Below are 20,651 nucleotides of genomic sequence, written 5' to 3' on the forward strand. Positions count from 1 at the left end.
CTCCGGCTCTCCGCAGCCCACAGCAGAGCCCGACCTTCTAGACCGCCGAGCAGACGCCCGGGGAATTCTAGAGGCGGAGGAGGGTGGCGAGGAGCTCTCTCTGGCTTTCTCTCGCTCCCTCCCTCTCCTCGCGCTCCCTCTCCCACTCTGTCTCTCTCTCCTCTCTCTCTCTCTCTCTCTCTCCCTCTCTCTCTCTCTCCCTTCTTTTCATTCCCCTCCTCCCCCCTAAATCCTCCCTGCCCTGCGCGTCTGGACGCAGATTTAGGAAGCGAATTCGCTCACGTTTTAGGACAAGGAAGAGAGGCGCGGGAGAAGAGCACACCAAGATTCGGATTGAAACCCAGACACCAGGCTCGGAGCGGAGGAAGGAGGAGGAGGGCGAACGGAAGCCCGTTTGCAGTTCAAGTTTTGATAGCGCTGGTAGAAGAGGGCTTCAATCAGAGTTGTTGTTTTTTTTTTTTAAAGGAGGGAGACTTTTTCCGCTCTCTCGCTCGCAGTTCAAGCCGGTCTAGCGCAACTGCAGACGCCTCCTGCGAGCCAGAGGGAGAGGCAGAGAGATAGGGGGGCGGGGGAAGAAGAAGGAGAAGAAAAGGTAAAAAGTCTCCTAGGAGAACTGTTCGCATTTACAACAAAGAACTGGGGGCTGGAGGGGGACTGCCGGGACCGAGGGCTGGCGTGTCTATTTCGAGCCAAGCAGCAGGGCTCCGGCACGAGTCCAGACCCTGCTCGTTCCTCTCGCCTCGTCAACCGACTTCCAGGAGCGGCTTTTTGAAAACGCAAGACACAAGGACAGTCATCCGAGCGACTATGTCTCCTGATTTCTCGCCTTGCCCTCTTTAAAAGCGGCATTCCCCTCCCGAAAAGACACTTCCCCCTCCCCTCACTTTGAGGTGCTTTAGTTGTGATCCCCCCCTTTTTTGTTCTTTCGGTTTTTTTCCCCCCCTCCAAACTATGCGCTGCTGTTAAAAAACAAAAACAAAACAGAACAGCAGCTGCGGACTCGTCCCCGGCTGGAGCCCAGCGCCCCGCCTGGAGTGGATGAGCCTCTCCATGAGAGATCCGGTCATCCCTGGGACAAGCATGGCCTACCATCCGTTCCTACCTCACCGGGCGCCGGACTTCGCCATGAGCGCGGTGCTGGGTCACCAGCCGCCCTTCTTCCCCGCGCTGACTCTGCCGCCCAACGGCGCGGCGGCGCTCTCGCTGCCCGGCGCCCTGGCCAAGCCGATCATGGATCAATTGGTGGGGGCGGCCGAGACCGGCATCCCTTTCTCGTCCCTGGGGCCGCAGACACATCTGAGGCCTCTGAAGACCATGGAGCCGGAAGAAGAAGTGGAGGATGACCCCAAGGTGCACCTCGAGGCCAAAGAACTTTGGGATCAGTTCCACAAGCGGGGCACGGAGATGGTCATTACCAAGTCGGGAAGGTAAGCAAGCGGCGGGCCCCCTCCCCCCAACTACTGAAGGTTTCTTTCCTCCTTTTCTCTCTCGCCTCCCAGAACGGTCGGTTTGCCAGTTATTCCGGCTTAGAGGCAAACACAGTTCCCCCGGAACTGTGTACCAGGACTGTGTACAGAGACCTCCCCGGGCCCTGCCCCTGTGGTAGGAGATTTCAGCTTACCTGGGCGTCTGCAGCCGGCCGTTTTTCCTACCTGGGTCTGCATCCCGGGTTCCGTACAGGATAGGTAGAATTTTTTCAGTGCTGCCCAGACATCTCTGCAGGAAGAAAGAAAAGCACCCCACTGCAGGCAGTTGAGTGTTTCAAACCTTTCTGGAACATCCTTGTGTCTTTGTAGATGTTGTATTTTTGTCTGGTTCATTTTGCTGTCGGAGAGAAACACTTACAGCCCTTTTTGTTTGTGTGGTAGCAGGAGGCCTGGAAGGAGCTGCCCTGCCTTTTCTGCCCTCCAGCCTAGCCTCTGGGTCTGCAGGGGGCCTGAGCCTGCCCCTGCCAGCGTCAGAGAGAAACCGAAGGGCATTTGGGGTTTGTCCATACTGCTTCGTGTGTCTGTAATCGAGGGAGAGTTCAATAGGCAATTTTGACTAATTAAGATTATGTTTGCAGACCCAAGGAGCCAGTAGGAAGCCCCATACTGCTGTTTCATGTGTGAATATTATCAACCACATTTTACATAACGTTTAGAGGTCCTTGCCTGACCAATACGTGCCTGTCACTTAAAATCACTGATTTTTTTTAAAATGGCATCGAAGTCTACCAAGGCATAAAGTTGAAGGAATAAAAAGAAAATCCCTCTCTTCAGGTCTTTAGTTTTCTGTGTCTTTCCAAGCCAAATGAGGCCAAAGTTTGCCATAAAATCCTCCCAGAAGACACACAGGCAGTTTCACAGCGACCCGCTCTCTGCTCCCTTTTAAGTCAAAAGTACAGAATGCCAACGCCTCTGGAAAGTAAAAAGCAATTTGGTGGTGGAGTCTTGCCGTTTTGGACTGGCCCCGAGCAGTGGGGAGAATGTGGTTAGCGGCGCGATAGTCAGGCTGGTGATCAGGCCTGGGCGTCCACCCCAATCTACAGAATTCGTTTTGAGAACTCACCAAAGTACAGTTTCATTTCGCCAGCAGCGGGACTGCTGTTCCACAGCAGGGAGGGGTGCAACTTGACATTTCTTTTCTTGATACGTTTAACATTTTCTCATCAATGGGTAGTGGAAAATTCTACCTCGACTGACTGAACTTGACTAAAATCCTACCCAAACTGTTTACAAATAGACACCCAGAAAAAAAGGCAGAGGAAAAGGCAGAGGCAGGAATTTCCCTCTCAGGAGGGCAATCTATGAAGTCATACAAGAGACCACAAAAATTACAAAGAAATTATTAGATGATGTGGAGAAATCCAGTGCCACAATTCATTCGTTTTGAATCTTGGGACATTTAAAATAGAGCCATTTGAGCATATTTAATCCTTCTGTTGTGGAAGGAAACAACTTTGCATCCAGTCGCCCTACTCTGAATGGCACAAGCTCATCAAATGTAATCGAAAGTTTTAAATTTGATTTAAATATTTTAGGTAGAAGCTCAAACCCGGGAAACTGAGTGATATTTTTTTTCTTTTTTTCCTCTCTCTTCTCTCCCCTCGTAGGCGAATGTTTCCTCCATTTAAAGTAAGGTGTTCAGGGCTGGATAAAAAAGCCAAATATATTTTGTTGATGGACATTATCGCTGCAGATGACTGTCGGTATAAATTTCACAATTCTCGGTGGATGGTGGCGGGAAAGGCTGACCCTGAAATGCCAAAGAGAATGTACATTCACCCGGACAGCCCTGCCACCGGGGAACAGTGGATGTCCAAAGTTGTCACTTTCCACAAACTGAAACTCACCAACAACATTTCGGACAAACACGGATTTGTAAGTTTCACTGCTTCCCTTGGACAAAATTTTCTCTTTCTTCTCTCTAGCAAAGGCAGTGCTTCCACCTTCCATGTAAAATCAAAGAGTTTCTCCCTCGCTCTCAGTTGCCAAGCATAGCAAACTTGCTCGATCCGCAAACAGAGATGGAGAGAGAATTCCAGGGTGTTTCTCTTCAGATAATGGAAGGCCTGGCATTCTGAAAGAAGTGAGGCTCACGTTCTGTGGCAAGTCCAGGTCTCGGTAACTGTTTGACCTGACAGGGAAGTTAAAAAGCAATCGTGAAGACGTAAAATCAGTGTCAAAGGTAGACGTTCGTAAGGGATTTGTTTTACGATATCAAACTTCTGTTTTGAAACCAGCCATATTGTTGCTTAGGGGAGTTTTAAGGTTCGAAGTCTTGACTCTGTTGGTGAGAGGGTGTGAATACAGATTTTGAAAGATGTTCTTCCCTTGGACTAAAAAAGAACTGGGCTTAGGTGAAAGTCAGGTTTACTGGAAATGAGACAGAGATTTCCCAGTACAAAAATTGCATGTGTGTTGGGAGTATATGTATGGATTCAGGGAGGGAGTTCCTAGAAACTTTCAGGAGACTTAGATTGCTTGTAAAAGTCAAGCAAAGGACCTTTTGCCCCCTGCCCCTACGCCTCCCCAACATTTCAATAAAATAAACAGAGTGATAAGTGAGGAATAAGCAGAAAGATTAGGCCCAGGAAGACGTGAATGGCGCGGAAATATCTTCAGGGGGCAGGAATTGCATTTGAAGCCCTTGATTTGATTAAGACATAAATATTCCTCTCTAGAGTTCAGCCTTTCAGGGCTTTAAGTGGATTGGGCTCATCAATTAGTGGGCACTTAAAAGACTGAATCATTTTGTAAATTAAAATGCATGTTTTTCTCTATCTTTTAAGACTTTGGCCTTCCCAAGTGATCAAGCAACGTGGCAGGGGAATTATAGTTTTGGTACTCAGGTAGGCTAGGGTTCAAGGTACGAATCAACCTTAGATGGTGAGGGTGGGGGAGGACCCTTTGGAAATTGAGGAGCAATTTGGATTCTCCAGAAGATTACGTGGGGAGCTGAATGTTCCCACAGAGGTACTCCAAGGAGGTGGGCTCGGTACAAGCGTGGTGCCCTTCGGTGGGGTAGACGTCGGCCTGACAGGGGTCCTAGGGTCCTGTTCTTCCCACTAAATCCTCTTGTGATGTGTGTCTCTCCTCTTCCGGCCCCTGCAGACTATACTGAACTCCATGCATAAATACCAGCCTCGCTTCCACATTGTGAGGGCCAATGACATCTTAAAACTTCCTTATAGTACTTTTCGGACGTACTTGTTCCCGGAAACCGAATTCATCGCTGTGACCGCATACCAGAATGATAAGGTAACCGAAGTCGCTTTTCTTTTTAATCGTGATATTAACACCCACTTCCCCTCCCCCCTGTAAGCTGCTCTGGGGAGAGGATAAGAAAGTTACAAGAGCATTGGGATGGGACTCTGATTTTTCTTTTGTGATTTGACCTTCACTGGAGTTTTGCGGGGAAGGGGCACTGGCACACTGCAGAGGCAGAAGGAAAAAAAAAAAAAAAAAAACTTGACCAGCTAGGAATCCAATGCTGAGTGGAAAAAAATGCCACACTAACTTTGCCATTGAGAAGCTCCTGTAACCACCCGTCCTTACCGTTGCCTGCCCCACCCGACCCAGGGCTTTCTCCTGTTGGTTTCAAGGTTCATCCTCTTCCCCTTCGGGAAGAAGGGTCGAGAAATCAGGTTCGAAAGGAACCAGCTAAAATTGAAGGCAAAAGCCATTCGGGATCTTGGGAGGAGAGTCCCAGCAGAGACCAGATTTTCTCCCCTAGCCAGAAATCCCGAGTAGCTGGTCTGGTTTTTATTACCTTTTACGCTGCTGTGTTTTTTATGGTGTGTGTGTGTGTGTGTGTGTGTGTGTTTGGAAAAACCTACTCTGATCACAGGGTCATGCTAATTGAGTTGTCTGAGGCTTTTGAGATGAGATGACCAAAGTCACCACTTCATTTGAAGGGTTTTTTTCTCCCTGGGCCTGAGGCCGGGGATTACGAGTACCCCCAAATGGAACAGCAGGCAGCACCTGGTATGTAACGCTATGGTGGCCCGAAGGTCATGGGCGTGTGCACAGAGAGACACAGAGAAAAGTGAGTCTTGCTGCGGGTTCACCAGGCGCCAGCTTGGCTGTTAGCAGGCAGTTAAGGGGGGCGGGGGGTAGGGGGGTGGGGGGCACCTGAGGACCTCTGCCCTTCAACTTCTGAACCCTGGACCTCAGTGCCAGGCCAGCTCACTAGACGACGCCGCCCTACATTTTGAATTCACTCTCACTATGGGTGGGTCCTCTGTGGCCCGCTGATGGGGGTGTTCCAGGTCTGCTTCCTTGGTCTGGAGACTAGGACATCAGGACCTCCTCTCCCTGCAAGAAGTGCAGGCAGGATTTATTCCAAGAACAAGAATCCGTCCAAGGGGCCCTTTTCCCACCTCTAGCGAACTCTGTATACATCATCCCCATCCCCGACCCCACCGCAGGGAAGGGATTTGAAAGATTCCATACTATTTTTCCTCAGCGTGTAAAAATGCACGCACCCTCTAGACCCAGAATGCTGTGAATCTAAGTTGTTAACGGAATAATAAAAGATAGCATTTTTGATCAAAGCGGCCATGGGCCTTCGCCACCTAATGGCGGTGGCAGGGCATATAAATGAAAACAAATGTTTCCAGTGGTCATTCGGTCCTTCTAAATCTATAATTGTCAATATCGTAATTCCTGAAACACGCTCCCCCGACACCCAGCAAAAAAAATCAAGTCCACTCCAGCACAAGGGTAGTGAAACCCCATAAATGATTTTATTAGATTTACAGAAAAGGTTGGAGGATGTGCTGTGTGTATGTTTGTGCGTGTGTTTGGGGGCAGGAAATCTACCATAACATATTTTATGATCATTGCACTGTATAAAAAATCTAAAGGAAAGCATAATTTTTAGATCTACAGGTTGCCCCTTGACAGCCTTTCCATTTCTAAGGCCAGGCTGTTGGCTGCCCAGGCAGGATCATTTCAGCCTGGAATCCCTGGTTTGGCCTCCAATGGGAGATGCCAGCCATGACACAGTTTGCTTTGGTTTTCCTCCTGGCCCCCTCCAAACTTCTTCTGTGTTCCCCTCTCTCTTTCTCTTCAACCTGGCCTATCCAAATGACTTCTCCTCCGGTGGTTGGAAGTCAGATTTCTAGTAGATTAATGAGTTGGGGGAGACACTCCCAGAACATTCTAGAAAATGAAGCCAGTGTCTCTTTCTTGCTTGTGTCTCCTTCTCTAGATAACTCAGTTAAAAATAGACAACAACCCTTTTGCAAAAGGTTTCCGGGACACTGGAAATGGCAGGAGAGAAAAAAGGTGAGCTGAGACGGTTGTTTCTCAGATAATTTAGAAGATCGCTTGTCTAGGTCCCGACACTCAACTGTTAGAAGTGGAATGCAGACACTTACCTTGAGAAGGGTGGGGGAAGGGCGGGGGAAGGGTGGAAAACAGTCTGATGCCCCTCGACCAAGAGCTTACCGATGTCGGTACACCACTTTCTCTGCCTCTTCCATGTTACCTTAAAGGAAGTTACCTAGGCCACCCCATAGAAAGATGTCTCTGCAAGAAAAGTATCAGGAATACAGATTATATGCAGATGCCTATTAATTTCTAATTAGTTTAAGTTCATCCTGGGCAGGTCCCAGGAAAGGACTGAGCCATTCACAAAATGCCTTGGAATTTTTGCAGTCTTGTCTGGCAAATACCCTCAGACAGAACTGAAGCCCCTGGAGACATCTATGGCCCCCTCCTTCTGTGGGGACATGTATCATTCTGTATTAAGCAGACAGCTGGCTGGTATATAAAAGAAGCTCTCCCCTCCCCCACCCGCATTCAAAGAATTTCGAAAATCCAGAAAATCAGCCCCAATTTTTAACCTATCCCCTGGGGGAGGGACTGGGCATTAAGAAATAATTTCTCACATCAAAATAGATTTTTTTAAGTCCAATTAATGTGTTGGTGAACCGATTACAGTAAAGTGCACCATGAAATAACCACTTCTTCCCAATCTTAGCAACCCGTGCGGAGTTGGTCCGCCCTTTGTGTTCACTGCTTTGAGTCCTCTGTTCCCCTCAGTCTGTGAGGCAGGCTGCTCAGCTGTCTCTGGCTGGCTCCAATCTCCCGTCTTGCTCTTTACTTTTTTTTTTTTCATATCATGGTTTATTTCATAAGATGACATCATAATTCATGTCTAATTCACAAGAACAAAGACTCAAACCCCTCCTGCCTTCCCGTTGAACTCTGAGGGTAGGGAAATCCAGGTACAAATGCATGATCATGAGATGGCCCAACCTGATATCTAGTGGCTCAGGGTCACCAGGTACGGTCCTGCCCCTCATGAAGACATTATCTTGCCATCACCTGGACCTGCAGCTCCCAAAGGAGCAATCGGTAACTCCTGGGGAGGTGTGAGAACTGGAACCAGTGAGGCCCGAAGTTGCTCTTTACTTTTAAACAAGATTTCACTGCCCCAGCCAATACCCCTTCCCTAATGAATCCCTCTGGTCTTGAATAAATACACCCAGAGCCTTCTTTCCCCCTCCCGTCCCCCTGGGCGGTGTGTGCGCCTCTTTGGAGAGGGTGAGGCCGCCCGAGGGGAAAATCCTGTTCTGATGTGTAACGCTGGGTGTGTGTGGGCTTCTGCCACAGAAAGCAGCTCACCCTGCAGTCCATGAGGGTGTTCGACGACAGACACAAAAAGGAGAACGGCACCTCCGACGAGTCCTCCAGTGAGCAGGCTTCCTTCAGCTGCTTCGCTCAGTCCTCCTCTCCGGCCGTCTCCACCGTAGGGACATCCAACCTCAAAGGTAAGTCTGGCCACCTCTGATTTCTCAGATTTCTCCAGCTCTTGGAAGCCTGAAGAGTTGGGGGCTGGGGGCGCCCACCAGGGAACCTGACCCCTCCGAAGCTTCAGATCCTTCTAGAAGTTTGTAAACAGGAGCCAGATCTCACAAAGGGTGATCAGGTGTGTCCCCCTTCCCTAAGTTCCTCTGAGAGCTCAGACCCCTTTCGCCCAGACACTGAGTTGGCAGGGAGGAAGGAGTGGTCCCAGCTCCTGTATTCCCTCTGGGTGGGCGCCTGGAGCATCCCTCTCTCTCTCTTTCTTTTTCCCACACTCCCCCACCCCACCCCTCCAACCAAGCAGCAGCTGACTTTTTTTCACTCTATCTTCAAACTCTAGGTTAAAATGTGTTAGGCTGGGGGTGGGAGGAGTCAGGGGATTTTCTGCCACCTGGAACAGGGAAGGTGACCAAGAGAAATCCAGCGGTAGGGCCACCATGGACCTGTGAGAGAAGATGAAGCACTGAGAATCTGGGTTGGGGAGGGCAGGGGTGGGAGAGGAGGAGCTGTTCAAATCCCCAGTTGGTTTCCTGTGTTTAAAGAGCAAGAACTATTTATTTGGAAAGACACACATGCTCTCAATAGGAAGAGACCTGTTTTTTAAGTGAAATAAAATGAGAGTTCTTTATGTCTTCAATCCATTCAAGCTTTAAACACAAAACGGGATCCCTTTTTCTTTTTTTTTTTTTTTCTGGTAGGACACCCACAGAGGGTGTGGTGAGAGCAAAAGAGAATCCGTGATTGTCTTCAGGCAGTGAGTGGGCCGCTTATCACCCATCTCTGTCTGCAGAGACAGGAGAAACAGAGAAGGCTCAGTGGAGTGTGTGTGTGTGTGTGTGCACGCGTGTTGGGGGAGGAGTGTTCAATTCTGCCACTACCAATTCAAATGTCAGGGTTCTCTCCAAACAAATCCTTCTGAGAGAAATCCACAAATTTGTGGAAGGGGCTGCTCTCAATCACTCAGGGAACAAAGAGAGGGTAACTGGAAGGTGTTCCCGCAGTGAGTTTTATTGTAAGTCAGTTTTGATTTTTAAAAACTGAATGTGCAATCGAATGGGGGAAAAGGCCAGTAAAGGCTTTGTCTGACCTGGTAGGAGCTCAGTCCTCACTTGTGTAAAATAGTAAAATTCACTACCCATTTGGGGAAGGATCCATGGACGGAGGGGTGCCGCTCTATCTACATACTGGAAATTCGTTCCTAGCTTGTTGCATCCTTCCACTAAAATTTGCGGTATCATCACTCCCACTTTGCAGATGAGAAAACTGAGGCGCAGAGAGGTTAAGGGGCTTCCTGGGGTTACACAGCTGCGAAGTGGCTGAGCTGGGATTCAAAGTGGGGAACTGGAATTCTGCTGGCCCGGGTTTCAGAGCTAACGCCCTTCTGCTTGGCTTTTGTTTCCCTCCTATGGCAGATCTGTGTCCCAGCGAGGGTGAGAGCGATGCCGAGGCCGAGAGCAAAGAGGAGCACGGCCCGGAGGCCTGCGACGCGGCCAAAATCTCCACCACCACGTCGGAGGATCCGTGCCGGGACAAGGGCAGCCCGGCGGTCAAGGCGCACCTCTTCGTAGCCGAGCCCGGCGGCCGGCCCCGGGACAGCGGGCGGCTGGACAAGGCGTCGCCCGACTCGCGCCACAGCCCGGCCACCATCTCGTCCAGCACCCGCGGCCTGGGAGCCGAGGAGCGCCGGAGCCCGGGCCGCGAGGGCGCAGCCCCTTCCAAGGCCGAGGAGGCGCGCGCGCTGCCGGGCAAGGAGGCCTTCGCGCCGCTCACCGTGCAGACGGACGCGGCCGCCGCGCACCTGGGCCAGGGCCCCCTGCCCGGCCTCGGCTTCGCCCCCGGCCTGGCCGGCCAGCAGTTCTTCAACGGGCACCCGCTCTTCCTGCACCCCGGCCAGTTCGCCATGGGGGGTGCCTTCTCCAGCATGGCCGCCGGCATGGGGCCCCTGCTGGCCACCGTGTCCGGGGCCTCCACTGGCGTCTCGGGCCTGGATTCTACGGCCATGGCCTCGGCTGCCGCGGCGCAGGGACTGTCGGGGGCGTCCGCGGCCACCCTGCCCTTCCACCTCCAGCAGCACGTCCTGGCCTCTCAGGTATTTATCAACCGCCTCTCCGGCCCCTCGTTGACTCTCGTTTGCCTGTCCTTAGATTCCAGACACTCACCCAGTCCCCCTGCCTAGAAGCTTTCAATAATAATAATTATTATTATCATCATCATTATTATTACTAGGTGTAAGACTTATTGATTCATCATAACCTCACACTCCCCACCAAAACTTAAAAAAATTTTTTTCTAAGTTAAGGGCTATTTCTAGCAGAGTAACTAGATGGTAATAACAGATAATAACTCTACACAGCGCTTACTTTGTGCCGGGTGCTCTTCTAAGTACTCGATCTATTCTGACTTAAGTGATCCTATGATCACCTCCACCTTCTAGATGAAAGGACAGAGATCAGAGATGTTGAGTAACTTATCCGAGGACACACAGCTGGTAGGTGGTGGACCTGAGACTCTACCCCAGGCAGTCAGTCAGATTCCAGGGCCTTTTCCAGAGGCTATGATTTTAGCTTCAGAGTTGAAATGTCTCTTAAATGTTTCACAGCCAACCCTCCCCCAAGACTTAGAGGAGGGAGAGACCATGACCTGGTAAGGGAAGTGACTCCCTGGGGAAGAGTTGATTCTTGAACCTCCAATATGAAGCTATTTTCCTGCTCCCCCACCCCTTGCAGGCCAGCCTGTTCCCCAAAGGGTTAATGGCTTGTGCACACGTGGGAAATGTCAGAGAAGGACAGGCTGGGTCTGTGGCAGGCTTAGCGGCCTGTGTATGGATCAGACAGCTGTGTTGGGGCTCCAGCAGCTGGGGAGAAGTCTCAGGCTGCTGAAAGTGCTCTGAACCCCGGTGAAAAGGTTCTATGGGGTTTTCTGCATGCCCTTGCCTTTTGTTTTGTCTGAGCGCATTCATCTCCCTTCCCTGAGCCAAGAGGCAGGCCTGGCCTCCCCCTCTGGAAAGAGGAGGGGACTGAGAAAAGGGCTGGCTTCTGCCCTTCCTCCATCCCTCCCATCTCCTGTGCTAGCCCTTTCTGGAGACCCTCCTGTCATTGGTGGGCAGGTGATAGGCGGGCGAGGACCTGCCTGGGCAGACAGGTACTAATAGTATCCAAGGCAGTGGGTCAGAGAGAACTAACCCGGGCCAGGGTCCCCGGATTTTTATTCTGCTTCTGCCACTTGCTAGCTGAGTGAATTCCTGCACCCGGGGCCTACCTTAACTCGGTCTCTCCACCTGTAACACCAGCGTATCTGGGGCTATGTGATTTCTTGGTTCATAGCAAACACCCTTTACTCTTTCCCCCTCCATCCTGCCCACCCCCGTTTTCCTTTTGCTTAAGGATCTTCCCTAGATTTTTTTTTTTAAAACTTCTAGACTGGAGTAGGAGGACGGAGGGGTGGAGCGACAAGAATGAAAAAAAATTCATGTCCAATATTTTATGCCCTCTGGTTTTCACCCAGCTACTTTTGTGGGGTAGACTGTCTGTAGCCCCATTTAACAGGTGGAACAACTGACTCTGATGGGAGAATTTCCAACCGTCCTATTGGCCAGGCACCCTGTGTGAAGTGTATTGCAGGCAGCAGCTCATTTCATACCCACAAAGTCCCCCAGAAGTATGCGAATTACTAAACTTTTCCCTGGTTTTGCCATATAAGAAAGCTGAGGCACAGGGAGGGAATACTTTGGCCTAGGTTGACACAGCTCAGATTTAGACCTAGACACATAAGCTTGAGTGTCCTGCTCTCTACCCCCCAGGGAGAGAGGTGAAGGACTCACCCAAGGTGGGGACGGGTGGGGGAGGGGTGGGGGATGAGGTTGGCTCCTCCCCACTGCGCAGAGCCTGGGCCCTGACTCTTCTGCCCCTGCCTTCTCTTCCTCGCCCAGGGCCTGGCCATGTCGCCTTTCGGAAGCCTGTTCCCTTATCCCTACACGTACATGGCCGCGGCGGCGGCCGCCTCCTCGGCAGCGGCCTCCAGTTCCGTGCACCGCCACCCGTTCCTGAACCTGAACACCATGCGCCCGCGGCTGCGCTACAGCCCCTACTCCATCCCCGTGCCGGTGCCGGACAGCAGCAGCCTGCTCACCACCGCCCTGCCGTCCATGGCCGCAGCCCCGGGGCCCCTCGATGGCAAGGCCGCCGCCCTGGCCGCCAGCCCGGCCTCGGTGGCCGTGGACTCAGGCTCGGAACTCAACAGCCGCTCCTCCACGCTCTCCTCCAGCTCCGTGTCCTTGTCGCCCAAACTCTGCCCGGAGAAGGAGGCGGCCACCAGCGAACTGCAGAACATACAGCGGCTGGTCAGCGGCTTGGAAGCCAAGCCCGACAGGTCCCGCAGCGCATCCCCGTAAACCCCTCCCCAGAAAAGTCTCTTCATTCCAGTCCAGTCCAGTCCAGTCTGCAGTGCACTTTGTTGGATGTCAAATAAACCACGGGCGTGCAGTGAGGTCAGCCCTTCTTTGTGAAGCCCTGTCTGGGCAGGGGTGCCGGACTCCCTGGAGAGAATGCGCTAGAAACAAGCCCTTTCTTCTTGGCGTGGTTTATACATCCGGGATCTGGCTCAGAAACGTCGGTTGCACTGAGCTCTTGGGGGTGGGAGTCAATGCCTTGGCGGCCGGAGCACCTCCTTCGAGGCTGGTCTGGAAGCTGTGGGAAGATCGAGGTAGCCAGGCCCCAGGAGGGGAGGGGTTGAAAAGCTCCCCCAGTGCAGATTTATATATATATATTTTTTTCCTTCACCGTGTCAAGTGGAAACAAATAAAATTGAAAAAAAAAGTACCGGGGACAAATGGATACATTAATATGATTCTGTTTGTGAAGATTAAAAACTTTCTAGTGACCTGCGTATCAGTTCTAAATAAATTACTGGGTAGCATTGTTTGGGGAGGGAAGTCCCTGCCATCCTTGTTTAGTCTCTATTAAGGAAATCTGTGTCTTTTTAATATTCTTGTGATGTTTTAAGAGCTATAGGTCTCTTTTTGCATGTTCCACAGTAATGTATTTGTGGGTTTTATTTTTGAATGCTTGCTTTTAGAGAGAAAAGGACATTACCCCTTACCCTTTTCCTCGATTCTCGACAACCCCAAGGGGGATGATTTAAAGGGAAGGGGGTGGGGAAAACACCAAAAATGAATTTATTTTATCTAAGCTCTGTAGCAGGATTCATGTCGTCCCTCTGACAGTTCTTTCTCTTTCCTGTATATGCAATAACAAGGTTTTAAAAAATAATAAAGAAGAAACGAGACTATTAGACAAAGTATTTATGTAATTATTTGATAACTCTTGTAAATAGGTGGAATATGAATGCTCGAAAAATTAAACTTTAATTTATTGACATTGTACATAGCTCTCTGTAAATAGGATTGCAGCTGTCAGGTTTTGTGGTTTTGTTTTCCTATAGTCAGTTTTATTTCAAGGTCACAGGATCGCTTTTAAAAGTAGAAAACACACTTTCTGCACCGACACCGACACACTTTTCAAAAGAGTCGTCTGCAAAGAAAAAAAAATTTTTTAATGTCCAAAAGTGGGGAAAAGTGCTATTGCCTATTTTACCAAAACTTGGGGCGGTGGGGCTGCTTCCCAGCCCCACCTGAAATCCCTAAGAGTGGTTCTGAGGTTGCTTGCGGGTGGGGTGGGGAGTGTGGAGGCTGTGGTTTGACTTCATGATTTTTCTTTTGTATTTGCTAGTCTGATTTCTTCAAAACAAAGTGGAATTGACTACTTACTGTCTTCAGTGTTGATGGTGTTTTGAATTGGTGCCTATAGAGATATATATTCACAGTTCAAAAGTCAGGTGCTGAGAGCTGGTTTAAAGACAAATATTCATGAAGGTATATTTTGTGTTATAATTGTTGATGAGTTCTTTGGTTTTCTGTATTTTTGCCCCCTCTCTTTAAAATATCATTGAAATTTCAATAAATTTTTATTGAAATGTCTTTGGGCCTCGTGTTAAGTGCTTTCTTTAGGGAACTTTACTGAAAGTGGAGAGTGGGCCTCTTTCTCTCCTGGCTTCCTTTAGCCCCTTCTCTTTGCCTTTAAATAATTAAGACCGCCCCCACTGAACCAAAATGAGATGTCACTCAAGTTACAAAACTAAAAACAAAAGTCCCTTACTCGGCGGTGGCGGCGGCGGCGGCGGCGAAGGGAGCGGTTTCAATCTGAAATTACTTTTCCTTTAAATTAGGAAGCAAAACGAGAGACGGAAGGGGGGCTGATTAGAATTGGATAGAATAGCAATTTCAGATACTTAAGTTTTAATGGAAAAAGAATGCTCGCTCCCTAAGTCAGTGTTGCCCGCACGAATCCGAACGTTTTCGTTTTAGGCTCGCTCTCCCTTTGCACGTCGATATGGGAAATTGAAGTCAATTTCTCCCTGCCCCAGTGTGCAAAAAACAACAAAACAAAAACGAACAAACAAACAAAAACTAGCAGAATCTCCTCGTGGCCAGCCCCGGCTTGGCAAGGCAGCAGCCCTCCAAGCTGCAGGAGAAGGGGACGAAATCGAACGCCCCCCTGTAGTCCCCGGTGTCTCAGATTGGACCAGGCTGACCCAAGACACCCCTCAGAGGCCTCAGCCCGAATTGTGCGTGCGAAGCGCGGCCAGCTCTGCGCAAACTTTGCGTCACGGGAGGGAGGAGGGCAGTTTTCCCCGCAAGGGAAAGGTAATTCCAGGGCGCATAGTTGACCCCCTCCGAGGGAAAAGTCACCCAGGAGGCTGACACCCTCCTCCAGTTCTTCCCTCCAACCAGCCTCCAGGCTGTTTGGGGAGTTGCCTTTTGAAGTTCGATTTATCTTTGAAACATTCAATAAAAAATGGTGAGGCCATGACAGTCTTTGGTCTCCTGCCCTCCCCACCCCAGCCTCGCCTCGGAGGTGTGTGTGTGTGTGTGTGTTGGGGGCGGGGGGGGATTTAGGGAGGACGGGAAGGTTCTCCAGGCCTTTGCTTGCCCCAGGGGCCTTGACTTGAGGACGCAGCCGGAGCCTGCCTGGCGGCTGCCGCCCTCCCTCCCCTTCCCTGGAGCCCGCCAGCCCGGCCCCAAGTCCCTGTCACCTTCGGGCCCCTTGAATAGCCGACAAGGAGGACCCCCCCCTCCCCGCCCTCATGCTGTACTTGGAAGGGGATAGAGGTCGAGACCTTTTGGAGAGGGGGGCATAGCCCCTTCCATCTCCAACCAGGCACGTGGGGAGCCCCATAGCCTCTCCTGCGCTGTCTCCCGGGGTGGGAGGGAAAACATTCAGGGTCGGAGGTGAGGGGTGGGGGGGAGCTTTGCAAGGCTTGGGGATCTTTGGGGCGCTAGCTCCCCGGAGGGTCCGAAGATTTCCCGGGCGTGCGCCCTACGCGCAGCGGCCGCAGCCGACTGGGACTGGTTGTTGGCCCAACGATTACGCGCGGTGCCTGCTCCCCGGGAAGGTGGCAGTCGGCTCGGGGTGCTCGGCAGCGCTCTCCCCGAGCCGGGGGGTGGGGGATGGGGGGGCGAAAACAGCCTCAACCTCAAGGAGGGCAGGAATGCTCTTCTTTCACGGTCCAGATTTGCTCACCTCCTCCCCACCTCACCCCCAAATTCTGGGACGGTGCTCAGACATGTATCTAGCCTCTCCCAGTGCTTGCCTTTTTTTTTTTTTTTAAATCTCCCGTGTATCTTATTTGTATATAGTGATGTTAATGAGTAACTCTGGTGGCGCTGATGGACTGGGGGTGAGCGGCTCGCAATCTCTCTGGATTTCGTTGCCTATTACTCACCTGGCGCCGGTCGCAATCTCGCCGCGGGCTTTATGGTGGCGGCGGCCGCCGCGGAGGCCACTTGGGGCCGGCGCCTTCGCCTTTTTTTTTCCCCGAGCTTCGAGTGCCACCTATCTGTCTGGCTCGCGAACGCGCCCCGGTGGCCGCCGCTTGCTCGGCTCCCCAGTGCCTCCCGGGTTCCGGAGCTGGGACGTCTCACCTTTGCCCCTTCTCATCCTCGCCAACCCCAGTCCAGGCTCCCCTCCTCCTCTGCCCCCCGCGCCACCCCCCACCTCTCACCCCAACGTCGGAAGAAGCCGCCGTCGTCTCTTTCCTGGATATCGCTTTCACTCCTGTTTGGGCCTCAGATGAGAAAAACAGTCCTTCCCGACTTCGGGTTTCCAAAGAGCCTTCGGAAATTCAATGAGGGGGATCCTCTCTCATAATTTTCTCCCAAGTACCTTGCCGCTCCGTGTAGAAACCTCTACCAGTTCCCCCGACCCTGTCGGGCAGGGGATAACCTGAGTTCATGCTGGGTAGATGGCGAGAGAAAGGATTCCCCCTCCCCAATATACACCACTGCGATTCGACCCTGGATGCAACTCCCCTTTGCCTGATTAGCTTTCTCTTTCTTTCTTTACAACTCTGTTTTGGTTTGGTTTGGTTTTTTTCGGTTTCTACCCTGGCCGCGTCTACAGGGACGAAGGGCACATGGCTCTCGTGAGCAGCGGTCCGTAAAGGGCCCGGGCCGGGGTCAGCTACCGCAGCCTGCAGGGCCGAGCGACTTAGTGATTTGTAGATTTAAGGTGACAAATGCGGGTGCCGGCCTGAGCCCTCCGGCCCCCGCCCTTTGGGAAGGTCGTCTCCAAGCCGGGCTGCGCCCAGGCGTCTGAGACCGGCGGAGCGGGGAGGGCGCGGGCTCGTTTTTTTTGCTGTGCTCAGAGCCGCGGGTGAAGGCGTCCGGGTTCCTGCTGACCTCCCGGCGCTAATTGCAGGGGCCGAAGGGCGCGCTCGGCAGAGGCCGGGGTCACGACCCTGCGCTCCCTCCTCCCAGGTCTCGACAAGCCCGAAGAAGCCGGGGGTGCGCACGCGGGGTTGCGAGTGCGAGTGCGCGTGTGTGCAGAGCCTCCCTCTGGATCTGCGCTGTACTGGAACCCACCCCTCCTTTGTGGGGCGAGTTCCCGGCGCGTAGGCCCTTACAGAAATTCCATCCACGAAGGAAAACCCTTGTCCTGACCTTTCCCCTAAGCCAGCAGACAGGCAGCCGCCTTTGGGCGCTGCAAGAGGCTTCAAACGCTTCGCGTCCGTGCGCTTTTCTGCCTCGCTGGTTTCCAAATTTGACCTCACGGCAACCAGCCAAGAGAGTGGCTATTCGAGTGTAGATGCGAGGCCGCGATCGCGACCTGGCTCTTATACACATAGCTCTAGAAAGTTCATACCTATGGGTAGCTCTTTGGGCGTTCTGGGGCCGGGAGCTACAGGTGTTAGAAGTAGATGCGTGTGCGCGCGCGTGTACGTACTTGTGCGTGCTCCACTAGTAGACGTCTCTTTCAATTTGTATTTCGAAGTTCCTGCGCAAGACAGTTCCGGATGTAGATGCCTTTGGTTGTTTTATAATCAAGATGCATATAATCAACATGTATATGTTGCAGATGTCGGCGTTCAAAGTACACGGAACAGCAATAATAAAATGAGCTGGCATACCAGCATACCAGGGGCCCGTGCACAAGCTAGGTACTCGGTTCAGGCACCCCACAAAAGAGATCTCCTTCAACACCGCCTCACAATTAACCCTATGGTGTGTGAGGACGACCTTTATGCCTTGTTTTACAAAGGAGGGAACTGAGGCTCAGAACAGTGAAATCACTAACCCAAGAGCACCCGGGACACTGTGTAGCCAGGATTCGAGACCAAGTGGGCCCCAGAATCCAGTGGAACCACTGTCTCTAGTTCAGGTGGAGATGTACATACCTGCGGTGTGTATATCCAAGACGTAGAGAAATCTACGGGCGTGTTCTGGATTTCGGTGTGCGTCTCACGCGCTTTTCATACGAGAACATTTTACATTTCTTCGGGCGTCTCTCGTGCAGTGAGAAAGTGCAGTTTCTATCTCGGCGTCCTTACAGAACATTTTACATTTCTCCGGCCCTCTCTCCCCCGTGCGGTACCGTCGAGGAGGAGACCGCACGCTCGGGACCCTGGTTCCCAGGCGGATGAAGCGAAGGTTGGCTGGTGACAAAACCCCACTTACAAATACTTGCGGCGGGGCCCGGAAGCTGATACAGTGTTCTCGTCCCGATCTGAGTCGCTAGGGACAGGGAGTTACAACCGCGCGGGCGCGCGCCAGGGCAGCAGGGAGACCACGCTAACTCCAGTTTCCCTCTCCCGCCGGGTGGGAGAGCGAGGCTCGGGCTTTGGGTGTCTCAGGCTTTTCACCACCGGCCTCCGATCCTCCCCTGCGTCCCTAGCACTTGCTGAGCTCCATCTGCCCGGGCGCGAAGGCCGGAGACTGCAGGTGGGGACCCTGCCGGCACAAGAATCGTTTATTCCTTCCTGGTTCGACCCTTCTCAGCTTCCAGGAACTTAAGCAAATTTGTTTCCTCGGCCCCTCGTTCTCTCAACTCTTTGGCCCCAGGTGGGAGCCGAGCGCTCGGCTAGTGGGGAGATAGATCCGCTAGAGGCGGGAGAAGGGATACGGAGGGCGCAGCCCCACGCAAGAAAGGGGGTGCCTGGTTATGAGACAGCGCGGCCCAGGTTCCCCAGCCTGGGCAACTGTAGGCCCCATGCACCCAAGGAGCCGAGGCCCGGGTCTGACTGCAGGCTGGGCGGGGAGGGCTGTGGGGTACGGGGAGGACACAACACATTGCTCGGGTAGGGAATAGGGACCCGTCTTCCTTGCGCCCAAGACGCAAGGCGCTTTCTGTCCCGCGGCTGGGCTGAAGTCAGGCGGCCTGTGCCGGTCCGATCGCGCAGCTTCGGGGCAGTCCCTGGCGGGGGGAGGGGGGGAGGGACTTAGAAAAGGGACATTGGTACCGTCCGAGCCGTCCGGCTCTCCACACCCCCCATCCCCCCATCCCCCCAGCCCAACGATCCGAGTCAGCCAGTCTATTTGAGCTTTTGAAATGCGATCCCCCGCGCCACTTCGGTCTCCCGCTAATGGCCCGGGCTCTGGTTTCGGGTTGGGGGATCGCACCCGGAGGAGAGGGGCTGCTTCCCCGGGGCCCGCGCCAGCCCGCCCCTGTCTAGGCGCTCTTCCCGCCGGCGCGGCGGGCCCAGGACGGTACGCCCCCTGCCCCTTCAAGGTCTCCAAAGCGTCAAGGACACCCAGGCACGGAACTGACACTCGTGCACTGACTTCCTTCTTGCCACTTTCGCTCCTTGCCGCCCACCCCAGTCCCCAGTGCGGGCGTCTTTGACGTCACTTTTTTTTCTTTTTGTGCCGGGACCAGGCACCCCTCACCTTCCCAGGAGCTCCAGGGGAGCACCCGCTGTCACGGCTCGTTACTTTAGTCGCCTCCACGCCCCAATCCTCCCAACCCGAGGTGTGAGCCTGTTACTGTTACGGAGCCAGCGTTACAGTGTGTCTGCCGGATGGTGTACCCACACCCCAACGCTGCCTTGTCCCAGGCGCCCCTCTCCCGAAGGCCTGCACCCTTTAGCTATGGACATTCTTTAGGGTGAAGGCTCTCAGCTGGAGGCCAGAGCACTTGGCTTCAGCGGATCCCCAGAAACCACAAAAGTTTGTTACTGTGCATATATGCAGATTTGGGGGGGAGGGAACCTGACAATTTTCCTCAGTTTCTCAGACATGTCTGAACCCAACCAAATTAAGGTGCACTCACTGCTCTGAGGACGAAAAGAAATGGGGGGAGAGTTTAGGGTGGGTCCTGGAAGCCCTTGTCTTGGCCAGGTCGAATTTAGGGTTAGGGACTAGCTCCAGCTCTCTCCTTACCCTTCTCACCTTCTCCAAGGACACAATTTCCTTGCTTATTTTGAAGCTAAGCTTCCAGATCCGGAAAGCCTCAAGCCTTGTCTAATTAGATGACTAATTAATGATATTAACTTATCAACCACATGATTATGAACAGTCATTATCACGCCCAATGACTTCTGTGTTAATTTCCTGTTGCTAAGGTCAACCCCACTCAACTAGCACAGGTAATCAAAGGAAACCACTTTTCATAAAACAAAATTGCTTTTTACTACACGTCCTCCTCCTCCTCAAGATCTAGGGCAAGGGGAAACACAGAGGAGTCTCCTTTGTGGAGAGACCATTGGGGTCTGGGTTAGGGGCTCCCCTGCATCACCAGCCATCCCCACGTACACCATGGGGATCTGGCAGCTTTCATCTTTGTTCACATCTTCTGAAGGACTTCGTTTGTAAAATTAAAACCACATCTGGTGGTATTGGGGACCTGAATTTTGGAAGATAGACGCGTATGTGTTGGCAGGGGGAACAGTTTGGGGTCTGAGGGTCACCTGAGCCTTTTCTCCAGGGCGGAAAAAAAAAAAAAAAAAGAACAAGGTGAAGGCTGGGATCTCTTCCAATGCAGAAATTTCCCTTTATCTTTACTGCCCAGCAGAGCCTAGAACAAA

General features: G+C 52.3%; 1 protein-coding gene and 1 long non-coding RNA gene across 3 annotated transcripts; one reads left to right on the forward strand and one right to left on the reverse strand.

Annotated features, from left to right (window-relative positions):
• Positions 1-443: 443 nt before the first annotated feature.
• Positions 444-1,234, reverse strand: LOC141276145 (uncharacterized). Its single transcript, XR_012325191.1, has 2 exons — positions 1,103-1,234; positions 444-530 (listed from the first exon to the last, which is right to left on the reverse strand). It is a non-coding gene; the product is annotated as an uncharacterized lncRNA (long non-coding RNA).
• TBX3 (T-box transcription factor 3) lies at positions 526-14,271 on the forward strand. 2 transcript variants are annotated; one of them, XM_033836956.2, is made up of 8 exons: positions 526-1,427; positions 3,095-3,362; positions 4,274-4,333; positions 4,596-4,742; positions 6,697-6,773; positions 8,106-8,263; positions 9,710-10,386; positions 12,226-14,271. In XM_033836956.2, exons 1-8 carry the CDS (start codon positions 1,039-1,041, stop codon positions 12,685-12,687), a joined length of 2,238 nt encoding a protein of 745 aa, XP_033692847.1. In that variant the 5' UTR covers positions 526-1,038; the 3' UTR covers positions 12,688-14,271. The 2 variants fall into 2 exon arrangements, with proteins under 2 accessions (XP_033692847.1, XP_033692848.1); XM_033836957.2 differs by lacking the exon at positions 4,274-4,333.
• The last annotated feature ends 6,380 nt before the right edge of the window (positions 14,272-20,651 follow it).

Source organism: Tursiops truncatus, chromosome 13 (genome assembly GCF_011762595.2).
Source record: "Tursiops truncatus isolate mTurTru1 chromosome 13, mTurTru1.mat.Y, whole genome shotgun sequence".
In the NCBI taxonomy this organism is placed as follows: domain Eukaryota; kingdom Metazoa; phylum Chordata; class Mammalia; order Artiodactyla; family Delphinidae; genus Tursiops; species Tursiops truncatus.